General features: G+C 48.2%; 1 protein-coding gene across 1 annotated transcript in view; it reads right to left on the bottom strand.

The window, feature by feature from the left end:
- DPYSL2 (dihydropyrimidinase like 2) overlaps positions 1–21,644 on the bottom strand; it is a 54,572-nt gene that overhangs the window by 14,841 nt on the left and 18,087 nt on the right. Inside the window, 4 exon segments of the mRNA XM_013296715.3 lie at positions 2,264–2,332; positions 3,239–3,319; positions 4,460–4,521; positions 5,630–5,794. Of these exon segments, the coding sequence (XP_013152169.1) occupies positions 2,264–2,332; positions 3,239–3,319; positions 4,460–4,521; positions 5,630–5,794 (377 nt within the window).

The raw sequence follows: 21,644 nt of genomic DNA, 5'->3' as shown, positions 1-21,644 counted from the left end.
TCCTTAGGACAGGCTTTAGACTCCACAAGGAGCAGCGTGAAGAGCCCGTCCTCGTGTTAGCAGCATCCCAGAGGGATGCCAAGAAACATCCACTCCTACTGAAGACAACAGGAATCACGGATCCGCTGCCACCCTCGGAATGTGGCCTTTATCATCAGCCAGCTTCACGGGAGTTCTGTGTTTTTAAAAAGACAAAGTTACCCCCACGCTGGAGAAAAGGAGGGGAGGGAACCAGACGACATCGTTTTCCTGCTCTGTTTCCTAGGACTTTCAAGGAGGAGAATTTTGGACCAAAGGCTCCCACTCTGGGCAGACAGCACAGCTGGGTTCAGCTGCACGGGGGCTGCCCGGTGACGCCGGGGAGAGGCTTTACTGATCCTCTCGTGGCAGCCACGAGTGCTCAGGCAGCCTTCCCTGCTGCACCGAGGAACACCACACGTCTGCACAGCTGTGACAAACCCACCGAGCCAGGGAACCACGCCGTTCACACTTAAACGCTCCTGCTCCGCTACAGACAAGCTCTGAAGTAGCCAGGCAAGACTTGGCTAGTTTGATGGCTGGATCCTTTAAGGTAAGGAGCAACCTGCCTTTGAAGTCAACAGAAGTTTAGGGGTGCTCCACAGATGAGCCCCAAGTGTCATGTCAGCATCTGTTCCCACTCTCCTGATGCAAGCCAAAAAATATGTTTAAAAATATATATATATATATGCAGGGGTGGGTGGGTGGAAAGCTCAGTGCATGTGTTTGCTCACAACTTTCAGGAAGCACAAAATTCCAGCTCCCAGAGCCAAACACTAATTCTGTGAGGATTCACATACTGCCCAAGTCGACCATTTGTTGGGTTGTTTTTTTTTTCCCCCCCCTTTCTGCATGAAGCAACTGAATGATTTATATTCCTACTGAAACGTCTCTGGATGCTGCTTGTCTGAACCAAGGGGAGGAAATAGAGAGGGAGCATGAGGGGCACGTGTGGATGATCTCACACACCCAGCCTCCAGCTGCCACATCTGGCAGTCAGCAAAGCCCCACTATCTTGGAGGAACAAAAAGAACTGCTTGTACACAACAGACGGACTTCACGAACCCAGGATGCCGCGGCGAGGTGTCCGGCTTCGAGATACTGAAAGACTGGAAACCAAGAATGCAACGGGAACCAGCCTGAAAAATACAGGTTTAAAGCTCTTTCTCACTCTTGAGATTTATTTTCAAGACCGAAGTGAGAGGGACTGGGGTGCCCGAGGAACCAGTGGGGACATACGGAGGTTATCTGTGTTGAAGTGCTGGGTAAGATGTGGGAATTAGGTCCCATCTCCAGTACAAACCCTGCCTTCAGCAAGCGACTTAGTCCCTTGCTGGGAAAATGCCCCAGCAGTCAAACGTTCATCAAACAATCAAATATCAAGGTAATGCAAGCTATGCGAGTGCCCAAGAATGTCAGGATTTGCGCATGTATTAACATTCCCTGCCGATTCAGGGGAAATCTTGACAAGGGAGAAGCCCAAGAGATGGGATCTAGGGTAGTCAGTGGCAGAATCCTGCCTACATACACCCAAATTCTGAAGTCCTGACGCAAAACTCGACTGAAAGCGATGGGAAACTACAAGAACTTCAGGGTCTAGCTCTGCAAAGACCAACATCATCAATCACAACACGTATTTCTTCAGGGACTCCGTCTTAGGAGTGTTCCTGTGCAGTGGCTGAACCAAGGAACTGGTGATTCAGGTAGACCTGTCCTCTACCTCTGCTTCAGGTTCAACATTTTCTACACCTCCTGATGTAGGATTCCAGTCTGGGCTATCAAAGGGCTTGAAGTGAAGATGGGCTAGGTACCAACACCTCTCTGTGTCTTCAGCGTTTACCGTGGGCTCTGTGGTTCAAACACATCTCACCTCACTTTAAATACCTCATGTGTGAGCAGAGCCTTTATAGACTAAACCCAATAATTAACAGATGAGCTCTTCCAGAGGGTCAATCCAATTTTCCGCTGAATTACTCCCTGGAGATGTCTCCTTCTCCAGTACAGAAGTACTGAGGGGGCTCCTCAGTTCCTCGTAAGTGCCCGCAGCAGTTAGTCTCTAGAAGGGACTAGTTACTAGTTCGTCCCTAGAAGTATCTTAGCCTCTTCCCTTACCCCACGCAGCAGTAATGTTTACAGCCAGGATGAAATAGTTTCCAGCCGCATTCATCCCACTATGAAGTACTTGCTGGCAACACAGAAATGTTATAACTTGGGGGAATAAATGCAAAGGCAGTGAAGTCCTCACCTCTTCAGGTCTGCTCAACACATGCCCTTCAGGGCCTGTGATCCCCAACTCCAGGATCCTTTGCTGCTCCTAAGGCAGAGAGAAAAAAAAAAAAGAGCAGGAAAAAGATTTAGAGCAACACGCATTTCTTCTTGCGGCAAACACAGCTGTTTGAAAGAGGTGCAAGTGAGATGCCAAGCGTCTGCACTAGCTAATAATCACACGGGGCTTTACTTAAGGGCCTTACAACCCGACTCCTGTCCAACCTCCCTCGCTGAGAATAACCAGAGCTCACAAAACCCTTGCTGATTTGTTCACAGGAGGTCAGGGAAACCTTTTATTTTGATATGCTTCACACTGGGTTCATAGCCCCGCAGCTTTCACTACTCATTTGCGTCTATAAAATAATCTCTAAGATATGGCAAAACGGTATCTCATGGAAAAACCATCCTGCAACTACAGGCAACTGGGCTCAAAGACCCAGGTGGGCTCTGCCCCAGTCACACAACACAGAAACCCTCTGCAACGCCAAGTTTACATGCTTGAGACAATGTATAGAATGAGCCAGAGATCAGATTAAATCCAAATACATTAACGTTTCCTCTTTGTAGCTGTTCAAGGGATGAACAGATCCCAAACATCAGCATCCCAGGTACTGTATGAAGCCATCTCCCTTCCCACTCCCCTGGTCTTTGGTATTGCAGAACATTTTATTGTACACGGCAACAGTCCCACCCAGACAGAGACTTTCACTTATGGGGAAAAAGGCAGAGATGGCCGATATCCACCACGAACCGAAAGCTGCCACAAAAATCTGCTTTATCAGTGGCAACGGAGGGGGTAAGATTTGATGTACAGCTCTGCTAGCATCCTTGATACAGCTACACCGTGCTTTTAAAAGCCTGGGTGATTTGCTGTTTGCAAAGAAGGAATAAAGAGTTCGAATTCCTCCCATCATTTTGAAGTTAATAATCCACAGAATAAATATTAACATACCTCAGCAATGATGTCACCATTCTCAGCATGCACTTGAGCTGTCGCACCAACATCCCGGATTACACTCAGGACCTCGTATATCTGGAAGACAGAAAATATTTTGATATACGCTGAGTGTACACTCAGGTATGCACTGATTATAAAATGTACACTACTCCAGATTCCTTCAGCATACAGAATTTTGCAGAATGGAAAAGACCAAGAGGAGCATGAGGAAATACAAGATGTGGTTTGCTGGGTAACTACGATCCGTTTTCCTGCCTGTAACAGAATTTCCCAGTCTGCACAGTCGGATACTACTGATACGGCAAAAAGCACTACTCAAAAGCCAGGTCTGGTGTATTTTCCACACTGGAGGAAGAAACAGCAATGGCACAGGCCTGCACCTGGATGGATTTTAAAGAGCTCACACAGCTGTACCTGTTTCATGCCTTCATTTACTGGTGCCTGGCATGAAAAAAAAACCCTTACACTGATTTTCCCAGGGAACCTGCACCCACCCCTCTCGCTGCCTGGGATACGAGCAGTGTGATTTCCCACTCCAGCAACCAGTCTGAGTTTGGGCTGAGGTCGAGTAACCCACAACTGACACCAGCTTCGTCAACGGTCACTCATTAAAATGCTTACCAGAGTCATTAGAGATAACTGGCATATGCCACTGCCTCCTACACCGTTCCAAATGAGTCCCAGGCATTCCTCTCCTCCCACCACGTTTAGAAATATAAACTGCCCATCTCAACTACTAAATGTACCCAAACTTATCCACCAGAGCAGCACACAGGAGGGGAATTCCTTTTTAAGGTCCCAGGGACTGTAACGTTAAAGCCAGAAACCAACTTCTGGACCAGGATCAGCTTCAGATCAGACAGTTACGCCAGAGATCTCACCATCCCGCCCTGCGCCTAGGCATAAAGCAGCAATTTATACAACGGCCACTGCTGCCACACCAAAGGAACCAGAATAAAACCTTAGATATCTCAAAATGAGGGCTTTGCCACTGCATTCCCCAGCCAAGCCTTTCAGGGTTTGGTGTTGGCTATTTAAAAAAATAAAGTCTTCAAACCACGGCTCTGCGTACAGTTGCAAATCTTAGGTACTGTTACGCATCTGAAGATGGAAACCAGAAGAAAATGTCAGATCCCAGTGTACTGAATTCAAACCTTTACAGGTGACTGAAGCACAGCTTGCAGTGACAACCACGTGAACGTTAACTCTTCCTACCTGAGAATCAGTCAGCTGAAAGCGATCTTTGAAAGCCATGTAAACCAAGAAGGAGTTCACACCTGGCAGAAAGACAGCAAAAGAATTAATCTTTGACGTACAAATTGCACGCACAGATAAAACTACGAGACACACCGCACCTCGTAGTGAGAAGACACCCCCCTCAACCAGCCCCCCAGCAAGCAGTAATGATGGGCAGACAAATAAATTACTTTAATCTGTTGTGAAAGGCGTACACACACGTGCGCACGCACAGACACACGCGGTTGCAACAGATCCCAGCGTAAAGCCAGGATCTCCTCAGCCATGTGGCATTTATTAACGGGACTGATGAGAAGAGAGGAGCCTGCGCTCCAGCTGTGGGGACAGCTAAACCCCTAGGCTTCCACTTAAAATTGAAATAAAGAATACTTCTGTGGATTCAGCCCCGCAGGAGGCTGAGTACAAAAATATAAGCAAAAAGCATCACTCACAAAAGCAGACTCACCGCCAGAGCAATGGGAAATCGGTGTCGGTAAGCATGCCCCCCTCCACCGCGTTCACACTGACCGAGACGGGGGGGGCTCCTAAGCTGGCTTTCCCTCTCCTCCCTTCTGAACCAGTAAAAGCTCTTGCCCAGCACGTGTGGGAAAGCACTCATTAGGATGTAAAAGGTTTGTTTAAACTACAAACAGGATGGAAAATTACTCTAGCCTAAGGATGAAACGTCAAGGAAATTAATAAGGGGAAAAACCTATGAGGTCATTTTATTCAGCCCTTCTCCACTTTTAGCAACCAGTGCTGGATTGTTCCTTCTGGGCCCGATTCTTCCCTTGTTTAAAACGGTTTAACGGCTGAGGCTATCACCTACCTGCACTAATGGAAATCGAAGGCTCTCCACTGAACACAGGTGCTCCTCTGCATGGCAGCGGCAAGAGGTTCACGGTGCAGAATCAGCGCTTGCCCACCTAACCCACTGCAGCGACACCAGCGCCTGCCAGCCCCCTTAGCCCCCCACAACAGTGACCGTACAAACCTTCGCAAGAAGCCAGAATGGGCCACGGTAATGTCAGGACCAAAACCAGCTTCGCTGGGAGGTGAGACCGAAATATTTCACAAGAGCCAGGTCCTAAAAAAACAGTGGAGCCAGTCCTAAAAAAATAAGGAGGGGAAAAGCTTCCCTGAACTTACCATGATCTTTAACCAGAGTTTCCATCTCCTCCTGGACACCTTTATGCCACTCGGTGATATCCACATGCAGAGAGTAGTCGCAGCAGGATTTGCTGTCTGCCCATTCTCGCCACTGGTCGAATGCAGTCAGCAAACTGGTCCCTGGCTCAGGAACCACGTGATCAACTGGGAAAGACAAGCAAAGCATCGGTAAGTGCCTGGTGCGGTAACTTCCCTGGATGTCCGAGACGGAGCATGTGCTTTGTAGAGGCCACTGCAAACACAAGCCACCCCCTTCCTCTTAAAATATTTGAGTTTGATTTAACCAGTTCACCTGGTTTCTAAAGCCCCACATCTGAAAACGCAGCCAAAAAGCTGATCATGCAGCAGAGGCTGAAGGAAACAGTTCAATGAGTGCAGCCTGTTCGCCAAAATAGTTTGTGAACGGAGCAAATGACACTCCGAGGGCAGCAAACACGAACCGCTGCAGAGAGCTCTACAAACGCCGCTCCCCTGTTTGCTGACAAATAAACAATGACACAGACAAGATCCCGGCGAGCATCACTCAGCAGCTTTCAGCGCTCAGCACCTCACGTTCAAGCTCTTTGTCTGTGCCTCTGGACACGCTCAAAAAAGGTGTGCAAAGATGTATTAGCTCGGGTACCTACACAGCAGCAACCAAAGACTCCGTGCATGGATCAGAGCTGCTTTGTGCTGTAACATCCCAACCAAGAGCATCTTCCAGAGACAACGTACAAGTGAGGACTGGAAAAAGCTGAACAGCCTGTTGTGGCTGGAGAGACACCTCCAGACAGCAAGATGGTCCAGCCTGCCTCTGGCATCTGCTGAGGTTGATCCCCCGTCCAGCTTAACCACGTTAGGTCCGCCAGCAACCGGGCTCGTAGGCAGCTACAGCATACTGCACCAGTGCTACAGATGCACAACGGCCTCAAAGGATAACCAGAGATTTGGATCTGAAGGTTCAGTGTTCCTCCCAGTAATCCGAACAGCATTCAGATTTTTATTAGAACACATGGAATCTCCAAGATCTTCACTTGACACAGTGAAATAGAAGAAGCCAGCCAGCATCCCAGAAACTGAACTGCTGCCGAGAGGGTAGGAAAAGCCTGAGGGACTTCTGGGGTCAGAAACTGGGCAGACGCCACTGGGGAGGAGGAGAACACCCTGCCTTCATTTTACATCAAATCACACAAAAAAATAACAAGTTGCTTCAATTAATCAGCAGAGGAATACAAGCAGTTTATTTTTAACTTGAGTGGTGAGTATCTGGGCTGCCATCGGCCCAGCAGTCGGCTCTAAATCACAACTGGGGTAAGAGACAAAGTCCTTGAGCCCTACTCGCTCTCGGTGAAGTACAAAGCTTTGCTTCGCCCCCACACAGGCACGTCAGCCCAGATTTACTGGTTTTGCACTGCCTGAAGAACTGGATTTACACCGGGAGCTCTCAACCTGCTGCAAAAGCGGTACAGCTCTCCTGAACAACCCACGAGCATCAGCCACCCAAGCTGGTCAATGACACCTCCAACATCCCAGATGCACGAACACCGTAGGAAGCCGAGAGCATCACCCAAAACAACCATCCTTCCCGCAAAGTTCTGCCCGCCCTCTCCCCCTTTTGCAAAGGGGACTGCATGACCGCTAGCAAAAAATATCTGTGCTTTTCCAAAAGGTTTGTGATTGCCCCTCGAAGCATCGTGCTAGCCTGCAAATCGAAGGATGTGACACACAGTTCTTTCCTGGTACAGCTGCAGCTTTGATCAGCAGTGGCTTTAGGGGTTCACGAGTGGCTGGTGGTCTTCGTCTGCCCAGACAGCAGCGTCCTGCCCATCAGAGACATCTCTGCTATGAGTGAAAGCTCTGAAATTTGCCTAGTGACTGCGCAGCAGATCAAGGATGTGCTTTTCACCAGTCTCAGGAAAACCAACCCAAATTTAACCAGAAAATAAACTGTCCTGGTTTTAAAAAAAAAAAAAAAAAAAAAATCATCCAATCTCTGTTCCATGATCTCCTCCTCCCCAGTGGTCAGAAACCTTCCACTAACTTCCAGACTGAATTGTTTCTTGGCCACTACGTAGCCCCCTGTCACTCTGCCAAAGTTAATCTTTACGGACAACAAGGAGCAAAGTAACATTCTCTCTGCGTTACCCATGGAGGACAGAGAAAAATGGCCGGTGCCTTAACGCCAGAGCTGTCTTCCTCAGCCCACTGACTCATTAAAAAGCCAAAAAAAGCCCATTTAATCTCCAACATGTCACAGCAATAGGTCCATCTCTACTGAAGACGGAAGGTGCCCCAAGAGCTGTACCAACCCCAAGATGATACGTGGCTTACAGACAACAGGAAACTCTGCCTGGAGGCACCAAGGGGTTAACACAGTGGAGTCTTCACAGCCCAGCACGGAGCCCCTAGGAATGACTCTGGTGTCTAGGATCAGAGCTTTATCACCATCTTATTTCATGCACTGCCCAAGTATGACTAATGGGAGTTTGCAGAGGGAGTGGGAGAGCGGGTAAGGGAGCTCTGTCAGATCTCGGACAAAGTCAGACCACAGCTGGTTGCAATAAGGATAAGGGATGGAGGCAGTGGTGCATATGTGCATGAAAGTCAGCTCTGGGGATTCAGAATCTCTCATATGGAAGCTGCACTGCCAACGCATCTCGCAGCAGCTCCCCTGAGCTCACCAACAGCCAAACCACCCATCATCCCCACCAAAACAGAGCACAGTTTGTTTCCCTAGCAGCCTTCTACCAGGCAACTATAACCACTCTGTTATATTCACGTGCAAGACGGGAGCCTGAATGCACAAGGTAAGTCACCAGCCTTCAAAAGCCTGTGATTTAACTAGTCCAAAGAGACTCAGGGAAGGAGCAGTGGGATAGAACATACCATGGGACAATGACAATGACAGGGACGCTGCCGGACAGGGGGCTGGAGGCTACACCTGGTGCACAGCACCCTGCAGCAGGAAGGCAGCGTGTTGCCACAGGCGAGCAGAAGATGCTGCACATGAGACACGAGCAAGGTGGATGTAACCCTCGGTGCTAGTCCAGAGGTAATTCAGACACAAATGCAAATGTCCCCCCAACTTCACCATCCCTTGTTACAACGGAAGGGGTCAGCAACATTGCAAGATCATCCCTATGTGCTAGGGCTGGGCTTTCTGGGAGCCCAAATACGTAAGAACGAGCCTAGATCCTTCAAAGGAGAAGCGTCAAGCCTGATTCCTTGCCTGCTGTTACAGGAGTTGAGCGTTACAACTACTTCTTCCCCTTAGTATGGGGAGGAGTCGCCCACGTGCTGCTCCAAGGAAGCTCTCCTTCAAGTCCTCAGCACAGCCCAAGAGTGCAGCCTAAAACAAAGTTTTTCTTTTTCTTTAGGGTCCCTGTGCTTCAGAGCAGTGCAAAGGAGCTGATGAAAGCTCCGTCCGCTGCATTCCCACAACCCCAGGTTCCCAAGATGACCCTTGGGTACGATCCGCCACAGGACCACGGACACAAGGTCTTCTGACGCACCGGAGCATGCAGCAAACCCCACCACGGAGATTTCCCCGGAGGTTTCCCATGAGAAAAGCAGTGTGATGTCCTGACCTCACTGAACCCCTTCTCTCGGGGGAACCTAACAGCTTACTGCCCCATCTTTCATTCCTTCCTCTCGGAAACCAGGAACGTTTTGTTCCTGCAGCCACTGGAATGGCCTCACGCCTGCAGGACACGCTCAAGACAAACTGTTGCAGCGCGGACTGTTGTCACCCCTTTATTCTCTAGACCACTACAGCCTTGATCTCTCCCGTCCGTCAAAGCCCAGATGTTTTCTTCCTGTTGTTATTGCTGCAGAAACGATGTCGGCTGCTGAGGTCTGAAAAGGAAGTTGCCAGCTCAACTGAAGCTCAAAGCTTGCTCCAAAAACAGAAACAAAATGAAGAGGGGGGGGAAAAAAAGAAAGAAAAAAAAAAGAGAGAAAGGGAAAAGATCGTTTCAATATCACTTCATCAGTCTGAAACCTTCAAAGGAGGAACTAAATAGCTTGCGGTCCTCATAGCAGCTCCCTGAATCAGAATGAATTTCAAGCCTAACTCTACCATTTCTCTTTATTTAACATACACACACTCTCAGCAAGTTACATGGCGAAGCCAAGGTTAGGATTACAGTGGTTTCTCAGCTACGAACAGAAAAACATTCTGTAGATTTATCCTTTAACCTTCTGAGATGCAGAATCCAAAATACAACAGCCTGTGGCTTAGAAGCAAGCCAGCCTGTTTACATCAGCAAAGTAACTGCTTTTAAAAAAGGATAATAATAAAATAAAATTAAATTAAAAAAGGATTTTGTATTTTACGGATCATCTGATTTTTCCCCTTGGTAAACTACTGACAAGATTCCAAAATCGCTGGATAGTTTGTTTATCTTTTTCCCAGACAAACCGAGCGCTCGCCTCCGTTTGGAAGGCGGTGGGACGTGAGCACCTGCGTACCCACGTGCCACGGCTCCTCCAGCCACAATCACTAAGACTCTTAATTACCTCGCCGATGCGCCTGGCTTTGCTCTCCCGTCATTACGTCCAGGTCCACACTGTGCTGACAAGGCGCATCTGCTCTTACTTCCCAGTATTTCAGCTCCCACCCACCCATCACCCAGCGCTGTTTTCCTGCCCGTCTCGCTCATGATCCTTCGGCTCCTCCTTGGACAGATTAATCGGCTCAAGATTAAAGGCAGACAATAAGCTGAAGTGAGACAACACCACCCAACCACTGTTAGCTTATCTGTGTGGCTTTAATATACCAGGGCTGGCACCCAGCCAAGCTGAAACGTTCTGCATCCCACGAGCCGAAAGGGTTGGATGCTGCAGGGGAGAGGGAACAGCCACCGGGGCATCGGGTAGGTAATTGAAAGGGGAAAATAATCGGTGTGAAAATAATCGGGTGCTAAACGAAAGGGGAAGGCGAAAACTTACAAGAGGATTTGATTTAAAGGGAACTTTCCAAGCACGGGGAAAACAAAGTGGTACTGTTTTAACATCAGCATGGAAAAAAAAAAAAAAAAAAAAATCCTAAGTCGGGTAGGAGAAGTGACAGCATCAGTTTGTAAAGATGAACTGAAGATGAAACTAGCGTTTCAACGCACCGCTGGTCAGCGCGCACATGAAAGGCTGGATTTAACCGTACCTTTGCTCTTCGTGCAGCTGCTGTATCGTCTCCCTTTCTCTAACACCACGCCAACCCGCTAGCTGCGCAGCACGCTTGCAATGGTGCCGATCTCAGCTCCGAACAGGGGCTTTCTAAAACGCTGCAGCGCAGCCTGGCTTCCTTTGCCAAGCCTGGATACGCGGTGGCTTTCTGGTCCTTCAGAGCTTTCCCGAAGCGGGGGGATGGGTATCTGCAGCTCTGACCAAGGACCCAGCTGGAGAACGGAGGTAGCTCTTCTGTGTGGGCATGGGGGATCACACACAGAAGACCGGGGAATTTAACCAACAGCCTGCAGGATGCTTTGAGATTGAGCCATCAAAAAGCCCGTATCATCTTTCTCTGGCACTTTAAGGCTCTCAAAAAAATGCAGTTTAAGAGCCATGCCTTTATATTTTTGACCCCTCGCTAAGCTCAAGAGAAATACTGCTTCGGTGGGACAGCTGAATGGAGGTATTAGCCTTGCCCTGAAAACAAAACTTTATTTTTTGGATGGACATCCTCATGGGTGGGGATTAATGGGTTTTATAGCTTCCTGGTATTGTGGTGTGTCGATTTTTTTTTTTTCTTTTTTGCATCCTGCCTCATCTGAGCAGGCCTTTGGCTTGCTCACAACCCCTTCCTGGAGTTTCTATTAATAGCTCTTGGTTCCAGCTTTCCCCTGTAAAAGGGTTTTTTTTCAGCTCATTTAATTATATGTCATCTAAAGCACGCATGAAAACTTCTCGGTCTCCAGCTAATGAACATCGCTCCCAGCAAAGAGCAGAACTATTTGATACGGACAATATAAACGTGAATTAGGGTCAGATGTTACAAAAATAGTGTATGTAATAAAACCATGTATGCAGGCTTCCAGTTGCTATTATAAACTGCAGTTTTACACATTATTTCCTGCTCCTACTAGCATTAAATGTGCCTATTGTTTAAAAGGAGTTTATAAGGTGAAAATCCTTAACGTTGAAGCTTGACTGTTAGCAGGCAGATCTCCCCGACCCAAAATTTTATATAGCAGCTTGATCACTATAAACACATCTGCCTGTTTAATACTACTTAATCTCCACAGCAACTGCATGTGATGAAATCTGGTGAATTTATTGAGTTGTACGTTCTGTCACAAGCCATTTTATTGAGAGGTTTTAATTAAATTCAGCCCTGCTAATTGCACAGCTCCCTACTTAGAAGTCTGGAGTTGTTAGTTTATGGCTGCAGCAGTATTCTCCTGGCACTGGTGTAAACTGGGAGTAACGCTATGAAAGTCCGTGGAATCAAATCAATATACGTGAACGGCAGGTCAGGCCCTTAACTAACCCAAGAGGCTTCAGAGAAGATGATCCCACAATCACAGACCTTATTTCATCCAGAGAGTCCAAACTCTCAGCTAGCAAAATACCACAGTCCCTTCTGCTACCCGTGAAGATACCACGACCCTCCTCCGTGTCAAGAAATCGAGCTGCCTGGCCCAGTAATGAAGCTCTTCAGAAGTCAAGCCTCCCAGCAACAAGACTTCTGCTCAAAGTATTGAACGACAGCTACCGGCTCCACATCAATTTAGGCTAGAAAAGAGACCTCAGCATTTCTTCTGAGCTCAAAAATCCCAAATCACGTAACCTGAAAGAGCTTCACAGCTCCTACGTTCTGATTTCACACCCCGTTCCTCCTCTAAGCCACACTCCAGGTCATGGTTTTGATCTAGGGCGAGAAAGGATAGCGACAAGATCGCTTTAAAGGTCACCACTTCGACCTGACGTACCTAAGCTGATAGACCTGAAGGTAAGGAGAAGTCAAACCGAAGGATTTTCTCAACAATCTGGATCCAGCTATCAGATTTTAGTTTTGCATATTTGTGGGGATTTATTCCCGGATTATTTTATTGCTGTTTCTTCCTTCCCCCCTAAGAAAATACTGAAATAAAGAGACTCATGTGAAGAGTAACTCTGCACAGAACAGCACTTATCACGCTAACACAACTGCACAAGGACCGTTTGCTCACACGCGCCTGCCAAACTACCCGAAGAAAAGCCAGGCTAAACGACATCGTGGGTTGTTTTCTGTCAGTTTAGATCCAGTTTATTAGACTCAGTGCAGAGAAATCAGAAGCTGGACCAGGCTCAGAAGAATTAAGACATATCCGTGCTCCACCGATTACATTTTCAGACTGCAATGTTCTGTTATTCCCTTACTGATGTCATACAGATATTTCACTTGTCTTTTTTGCGGACTGGATCCAAAATGAGATTAATAATTTAATGCCAGCTGGACACAAATGTAAAGAATAGGGGTCTGTATGTCCCGACAATAATTAATAACCCTCTTCCACAGCTGGAATGACTACATATTAAAATCAGATCAAAAAAGGCTCCATTTCTTTACAGCACAGGTTTATCGCACATCCAAGCTATGCTTGTATCTCAGGAGGTCACCACGATAGCGGAGGAGGGAGCCAAGTTCAAAAGAGATATTTAAGTGGTTCCAAGATTTATTCTTTCTTTAAGGCACACTCCACACTTGAAGCCCATGAAAAAAAAGCACACGGGACATCAAAGACTCCCGTATAAGTGGGTCTGTAAACCTTGAGGGATTGAGAAAACCTCTGTTTGCAGCCTTGGATTTCAAGTCAAGGCAAAACACAACCGTAACAACACATCCAAGGGGCAAGTGTTTGATCAGAAGCAAGAGGACAAAAGATCAAGTGCCGTAAGCCGGTTCTGTCCCTCTCAGGTCAGTGGAGATAGACCCTGCCCGCCAGGCTTTTTCCACTAGCCAGGATGCTGGAACAATTCTGGATTTGCATCACTGTTGCCAAGACCAGATTTTGGCTTCTCAGCTTCATTTCACTGCCCGTGGTTGTCTCAGGCGGGCGTTGGAGATGAAGAGGAACACAACTGCGGGACCCGAGTTACGACAGTGGAAATTCGTGATGGTTCTGAGGGGGCTTTATGTTTTCAGGATTAGAAAGTTCAGTTTTTTCCCCGACAAAATAAACCAAATGCAAAGAGTTATGATTCTACAGAATCACTTTTTAAATTTTTTTTTTATTATTTTTAAACAGCTTCTGAGGCAAAAGGCAGGGGGCAGCTGCTTAGTGAACCTGTCCTTTCCCTCTGTGTATCTGCCATAGGAACATCTTCCCTTGCTGGACCAGAACCAGACACTTCCTCTTCTCGTGACATCATGTTTTGAGGAAGAGGTTTTCATCCACCATCATCACACCATTTCCACCTCTGGTAAGACACTAAGAGTCCCCATCCCGTTCTCAGTTAAACCACTCGTGACTGTCGAACAGAACTATGGACAAGGAAGCAAGGTCCAAATCAGACCCAGATAAATGTCCATGTGTCCGTAGAGAGAACTGTGGTGGGATCCGATGTGGAGGTGCAGCAGAATCTATTTCCCAACAAACCTGCAGGGCAGAGGTCAAGCAGCACATTCACCCTGCACATGTCCATTTTCTAAACACACGTGGCCACGTGCTAGTTTTCTGTCAGCTTTGTAAGGCTAATATTGCCTGCAAATTAGCTATTGTGATTGCTGTAATAATTAACCTGTAGGAAGTCCTAACTAGATCATCCTTAGTTTAAATAGAGAACTCTGTGACACAGTCCCCAGCTGCCGAATTTCCTTCCTCCAGGTCTGAAATAGCCCTGCCTGCCCTCTCCAGCAGCCTGGTACCTTCCCAGACCCATGAAGAACCCCAAGTTTGGGGGTGCAAAGCACCACGTCTGAGGTAGAACAGGATGCGCTCCTGGGTACCACCCCGCCTGGCCACTTCATTGCCACTAAGCCTGTGGCTCTTCCAATCCAGGGCCCCTGCAGCAAACTGCTTAGGAAAAGTTGTACCTAGAAGATGCTGCCTTTTATTTTACCCACGCACTAAGCTTTTTACAGGCAACTCTTACGTTCTGGACCTCAACTTTTATTTCCCACCTCAAACACAAAAGCCAAACTGGTCAACAGCCCGGATCCACGCTGCGGGACAGCTCGGCGTGACTCATTTCCACACAGTTCCCATTTTCCCTTTCTATAGCACATTTGCTTGCAAAAGCGCCAACTGCTTCGCAAAGCAAAAGCAAACTCCGATCTCGGTACCGTGGCCTAATTCTGCTCCACATAAGAACATCCCGCACATCTGTCTTTTTCTCCAGCTACCGCTGTGCTACAAAGACTTGACAACCCTTTTTCAATTCACACTGAATAGAGTCTCTGCACATCAGTCTGAAAAGCACTCTGTGCCCCACCAGCAGCTGAACTCTTCTCTTTGAACACCGATACAAATCCTGAGAAATCTTAACCTGGAATAAAGGAAAGTCTGTTGGGAAGTACCATCAACTGACAGGCGTTTCTGGAATGAGATGTTTGAAGCAATACCGGACTGCACTCTCTCTTGCTGTGCTACACTTTGGGAACCTTCCCCCTTCTCCTTTGCACAAAAAGCAAATCTGCGCAATAAATAATACAGGATCGTTCCCAAGAAACTCCTTTACCAGCTCACATTGCCTGCAGGCTATGCCAGGGAATTTCATTCATATGTAAAACGCCGCAGAGTCTCTCCTAGATTCCAAAAATATACACACTGCACATATGTAACTGCTTTCAGGAACAAAGCAATCTGGTGAAAATATTCCCTAGCAGCAGTCAGAAAGGGGAATTTCCAAAAGCACGGCCCTTTCTGATGGGCTTTGAAAACTCACCGAGAGATTTCCCATTAACATTTGCACGTTGAAGCCTAACGGTTCGAACCCTCCTATCACTTAAAACCGGCTTTCCGGGAAGCCAAAAGCACTTTAAGCACACAGGGCTCGCCTCGTCTCTCCCTCCCACCGAGTTTTTTTCCTTTTATTCATGTCCTTACAGCAAGCAGTGCCTGCATCCTGAGCTGCAGGGACTGCGTGTCTGCGCCTGCACGGACCCCAGCGGCGAGGGACAAGGACTCTCTCATCGCTAGGTGGTACCCAGTCTTTCACACGTCAGGCACTCAGGCAGCTCTACTAAAAATCATCACTATGTCCTTATGAGGCTCCAGGTGGACTTAACTAATTTGAATTAAAGCTTACAACTCCTCAGAAAGCAAGCCACCCGCCGTTAAGGACAGCTAGTAAGTAGCATGGAGAAATTAAACGATGTCCCCATTGTCACAGAAGTAGTCCTAACACTAACTGCAGTGTATCAAGGGAAGAAAAGAGTCTTCCCAGAAGCTGTAACTCTTCAGTGGCCATCGCTGCATTCCTCTTAAACACACATGGCTTCCATGGGAGTTCGGGTTATGCAAAGATGCAGGCACAGCCCCAAGTTGGTAACAACTGGCAATTTATAAGCGTGATTGAAGTATGCTAGACAGGAGGAGCTAATTTGTATTCCTTAAACATTTCTCCCTCTCACCAGAAAGATTTAAAAAAAAAAAAATCCAGTTTCTGCGAAACAATGGGATCTATGAACTGAAGGCACAGCAGCTGAAGGAAAGATGGAAAAAGACTCCGCTGACCCAAGACATCAAATTCCACTCCACAGACAGCCCTCGCCCGAATCCATCCCAAGTGAGAAATACTGCATCTCATCTCAGCCATCACTTCTTTCAAGCATCACTTGCTTCCTTTCCCCGACACGCAAAGCTAATTCCCAGCACAGAAAGTTAAAAGTTCCTGTCTGACAACGAGTGTTTCTGCTGAGTCAAGCTCGCGGGAAGGTAAAAGCCAAGGGACTTTTCACCGGATTGGGAAAAACAAGCCAAGAAAAGAGCTGGAGGCGCCATTTCCAGCTGTTTCTTTTAAGATCTTGTCTCAGCTTGAAGGTGATTAAGACAGGTTATCTAGAAAAGTTCGACACACGTGCCCTGAAAACCTATCACAGACAGCTAGTGATGTTACATTAACAGAGGTGGATAACGGTATTTCATTTTTCTAAGGTTGCTTTTCCACCTGCAGTAGACAAGCTTTAGCTGGAGGACCCCACTTTATACCTGCACCCTTCCAAGCATCACGTGCATCTTCTGCTGATTTAAGGGGCGATGTAAGACACAACACATCAGTGATACCCCTTAGCTCTTGACCTCTCCTGCCTATCATAAGGCAGGGGACTTGGGGATGAGAGCGTTGGGCACGCAAAAGCAGGAAAAGCATTTAAAAGCAGCTCTTCAAACAAAAGAACACAAACTTTCCACGCGCTGGGAAAGCAACACTACTGATCCCAACCAGTATATGGAATATGAGGTATTAAGCGCTATCACATAAGCAAACAACAGTGGTTATTACTCCTGGGTGGGTGCGAAATCCCACTTTTTGGATGCATGGAAAAACCTAGGTCGGTCACCTCTGCAGGGAGACAGCTGTGCTGTCAGTGGTGTTGCCATTTCAAAGTTTGTTTGTTATTAACTAAACCAGACCTTTTAGGCTCCAGCATGCACGGGATAGCCTCCACCGACCATCCGGGGCGGCGAGTGGGTCCAGAGCAGAATGGGGCCCAACAGACACGGAGCAAGGGTGCCACTCACCTGCTCTTCAAAAAACATCAGGGTCGTCAAAGAGGCAGAAGGCTGGGAGAGGAGCGAGGGCCAGGATCCAGAGCAGCTCCAGGGAAAGCAGATGGGAAAACAGGGAAAAGGCAACTGACCGACTTAAAACCAAGGCGCGCCGGACCGCAGTGGCTTCACAACCCAAACGCCGCGGATTTCATCTTGCAGCACCAAGAAGGAAAGGTGGCCCAGCTAGCAGGCTGAGTATCCGACAGCCAGGGTTAACGACACCCTTGCACCACACAGCCCTCCTACGCAGCCTCAGGCAAACCTACACAGCTCCTGAAGTCCTCCTCTGTTCCTCAGAGGAACCTACTCAGCGGCAAAGAGATGACAAACAATAGTTGCAGCCCAATGGGAGGGGGGGGAAATTACACACAATAACACACCACGTATGCTAAGGACGCACCAGCTGTTTCCTTCTGTGCTAACTGGCAAGAGACACCAAGGGCTTGGCAGATCCGTTTCATTCCCTTCCAACGAGACCCCTTTGGAAACTCCACCCGAACAATAGAGGCAAATCCCATCCAGCAGAAAGCCAGCGTCGCAGGGATGGCTGGAAGCGGAGCCGGCTCCGGCAAGGCAGGCTGTCACCCGCACAGCAGCCGCGCACCCCACGCGGGCAGGGATGCCTAATGGACTTAGAGGGGTTTAAAAGCTTGAGAAGAGTAGGCTCGCAACGGGGGAGTGCCCATCTCCGTTTACAGACCGACTTTCCCATTAATGATTTTAAGACCGCTCTGAATGAAAGCGACAAACGCATCAGCAGCAAGCTGGGAGTCAGCGAAGCAAACAAGATTTAGCGTGAATCACTGCGGGGGCATAAAAAGCACCGAGGGGAGCTGGGGAGAGGAAAGGGCCGGAGGGACTCGGTGCTCCCGCGTGCTACTGCCATTATTTCTAGAGTTCAAGGAAGCCTCCACCTGTATAAGTCACCAAAGACGTGTTACAGAAGCAAGCGGACATTTTCATCGCATTTGCAGAGAATCACACATGTCTTTGCTGCAGAAGAACCACTGCCAGCTGCTAGAAAGTGAAACAAGCCCCCACCCCCCAGCGCAGCCCGCCTGAAGTGCCAGCCCCAGCTGCACAGTTCCCCTTTCATCTCTGCTACTGGGTGCAAAAAGCAACAGAATTCAGGCTGGTGTCTGCGGAACAATGCAGCGCTGTGTACACAAAGCCGCAGAGACTTGGTGAGACACTGCAGCTCTGTGGTCACTGCCCTTGGACTCAAAACGCTTGGTTTGATCCTTCCAGCTCGGCCACAAGTTACTGCATGACCGCTGCTGTCACCTCCTCCTGCGTCTCTGCTTCCCTCCTCCTCCTCCTCTGCCCGTCACTTAGGCTCTTGCCCTCCACCAGGATAGGACTAACCCCGGTAACGTAAACCAGCAGCACCCAGTAGGGTAGGTTATCATCTAGTCCTCACTGGTGGGTCTAAAGGCCATCGCACGCCAGGTTGCCCTTCCCCTTTTCTAAACCCTACTCTAAGCTCACGCTGCTGCAGCTCCAGGCTCTGACCTCCGTTGAGGCGGCTCCATTCTCTCAGGTGATGCTCAGTTCACAAACCCAGAGGTGAGGAAGCAGGCTAGACTGCAAACGCCTCCTTCGAGCAAGGCGGTGATCTTCAGGATGACCTTGGAGACTTGGTGTCAGCTTGCTACAAGTCTGACGGTGGCTGAGCAGGTAACACACTCCTGAAAACGCCTGCCACCCTGCACACCAGCTCTCTCTTTGCTAGCAGGGTAAAGCATTAGGAAGCAGACTGCAGCCCGTGTGAAGTTCCCCTGCGTTTTCTGAACCTCCCAAGATACTAAGGCTCATGTCCCCAGCGTACACTCCCTGGGTTATTAGAATAACTGCTAGTCAAGTTCAAAAGGCAGCTGGCTTCCAAGTCACCACGCCAGAAAGAGCTGTAATTTCTCTCACTGTAATTTCTCTCTATGATTATAACAGTGGTTGACTGAGTCAACACAGGCAATGTCAGCAAGCGATTTCACTCCAGGACAGCAGATACCCGGGAAGAAGCCCCATCTTCGGGAGGGGGGGGGGGGCGGGGGCTGAAATGTGTGTGGGAGTTGGCTGGGATGGATGCAGTTCTCACCAGGACATTAAACAGACCGGAGGATCAGAGAGCCAGTAAATAGACACAGCTTAGCTTCATCCCCTCTGAAGAGCTGGGAGCAGAGAAAGGCTCCTGAAATCAGGGAGTTCTACCCCTGCTTCTGATGGGGATTTTACCCATCACGGTTAATACGACGACCAAACCATCGCTACACCTGGAGAGGCCACCCCGTTCTTTGCAGCGATGTCTCCAAGAGCTCCCGGGACTGTTTTATATCCTAGGGCATCAATTTATATCAAAATGGGACAACAGGGGCTCAAAAACACCATCTTTAGCTCAACAAAACTGTGGCTCCACAGGCTCCATGGATGAGAAAGAGCGTCTTGTAAAGGGCAACTTCAGACAAAGTCCTTTTCCTGAACTCGGGAAAAGCTGCTCTCTTTCCATGGAATACAGGGGAGCCTAGAGAGAAGCCAGACTGAACAAGCTGGAGCCTCTCCAAAGTTTTTTCTGCAGATCATCCTGGAATCCCCCCTTCCACTCCATGCCCAAACACTGCGTTCTGACATTTTAAAAGGGTGACAACCCAAGTTTCTTCCAGCGTAACGTTACCTTCAAACACGTGCAGTGCTGTTTGCCCTCAGCTGAGGTCCCCAAGCGGAGCCTGTTTCAAGGCAGGGACAGAGAAAGAAAGGATCACGCAAACTGCCGTTTCAGAAGAACGTATCACGGTCTGTCACCCCACCTCTCAGCAGCTCTGCACAACAAAACCAACTGTATTTTTTTCATACGTTAGCCAAGTCAGCTGGAGTCTTGCCTTTGGCACTGAAGAGGGTAGAGACAGAAGGGTCATAGCTGGAATTCCTGTTCAGACGGCCTCTGTGGAACGAGCAGCTAAAGAAATCAGCCCTAACCCCCAAGTGAAGCAACCTAGAGGAGGGCTAGCAAGGACAGCAGGGAAGCAAGGACTGGAGCGCACCGTGGGGGCGTAGGTGATGCAGCGCAGAAAAGGCCTCGTTCAGATCACTGCCAGCTGCTCTCCCTCATCCCAGCTGACCAGGGCACGAAGTTGGGAAGCACTGGACGGGAGCCAGACCTGCTCCCCACCAGGACAGATCTCCACTGGTCCCATGCAGAAAATGGGACCGCTCCGTTTGATGCCAGTTGAGAGCCAGGTTCTCCGATGCCGCAGTAAACTAATTTACTTTAAAGGGGAACGGAAGCAAACGAGAAGAGGGCTGGAAACAATAGGTTACATACTTGAACTCCTGTCTGCTTCCCTTGGATGCGTTTGCCATGCGAATTAAAGGAACAACGCTGAATTTGATCTGAGCTGCAAACAAAGTTCACTGAAACCAAACCAGGCATGAAGGGTGAACTCCTGGCACCGCCGAGGCCAACGACAAAACTCCCCGTTTACCTCACCCAAGCCTGGATTTCACCCACAGTTTTTAGAAAACCAACAAGCCACAGAAACCTACCCAAGACTCGAGTTTTAACTTCACTGAAAAATGCACATAAAACAAATATTTCTCTACAATGATTGTAAAGTAAACAGCCTTAAAGCGCCCTCCTGCATGAAAACGTGAAACGAATCGAAGCACAAAGCCAACCAACCTGTTTTCTTGCCCAAAATGAGGCCTATGTATAAAAGAGAAAAACAGATGGAGTAAAGGTATTCATAAACAAATAATACAAAGTTTGCCCAAAGCACAAATGAAGAAACATGGGTGTTTCATCCCCATAAAGTTCACATCCATGAGGCTAGCTTTTCCAAAAAAGCCCAAAGAACGGAGGCACGCAGCCAGCCACACTTCCAGGAGAGGAGCATATTCTCTTTTGAAAAGTCCCAGACACAGTATTTAAAATATATGACAAACATTAGCGTGTTAACATTTTCAGGCCGTAATTTGTGATATTATGAATCTAGTTCACTAAATGTTGTCCTGTTTATCATAAAAGAAAAAAAAAAAAAAAGCTGCAATCAACCACAACTCCCACCTGCTTTGGGAAAAACCAAAGGCCACCCACCAAGAGCGTGCTCACGAGGGCAGTTTTGCATGCTTCAATGTGGAAAAGCAATTTTGCAAATGGTATAATTTTGCTGAGAGAACAGCTGAGCTGACATAGAGGAGAGTCTTGGAAGCTTTGAAGTCTAGTTGGATTATTTACCCTTCTTTCCACTGCTCAGCTCCAGTTGCTGATACCCAACCATCAGGAATGTCTCTCTCCATCATCCTAAGCAGCTCAGTTACTGTCCTTGCTG

Source organism: Falco peregrinus, chromosome 17, assembly GCF_023634155.1.
Source record: "Falco peregrinus isolate bFalPer1 chromosome 17, bFalPer1.pri, whole genome shotgun sequence".
Classification (NCBI taxonomy): Eukaryota; Metazoa; Chordata; class Aves; order Falconiformes; family Falconidae; genus Falco; species Falco peregrinus.
Note: the sequence above shows the minus strand (reverse complement) of the source record. Positions and strands in the feature narration are given on the sequence as shown.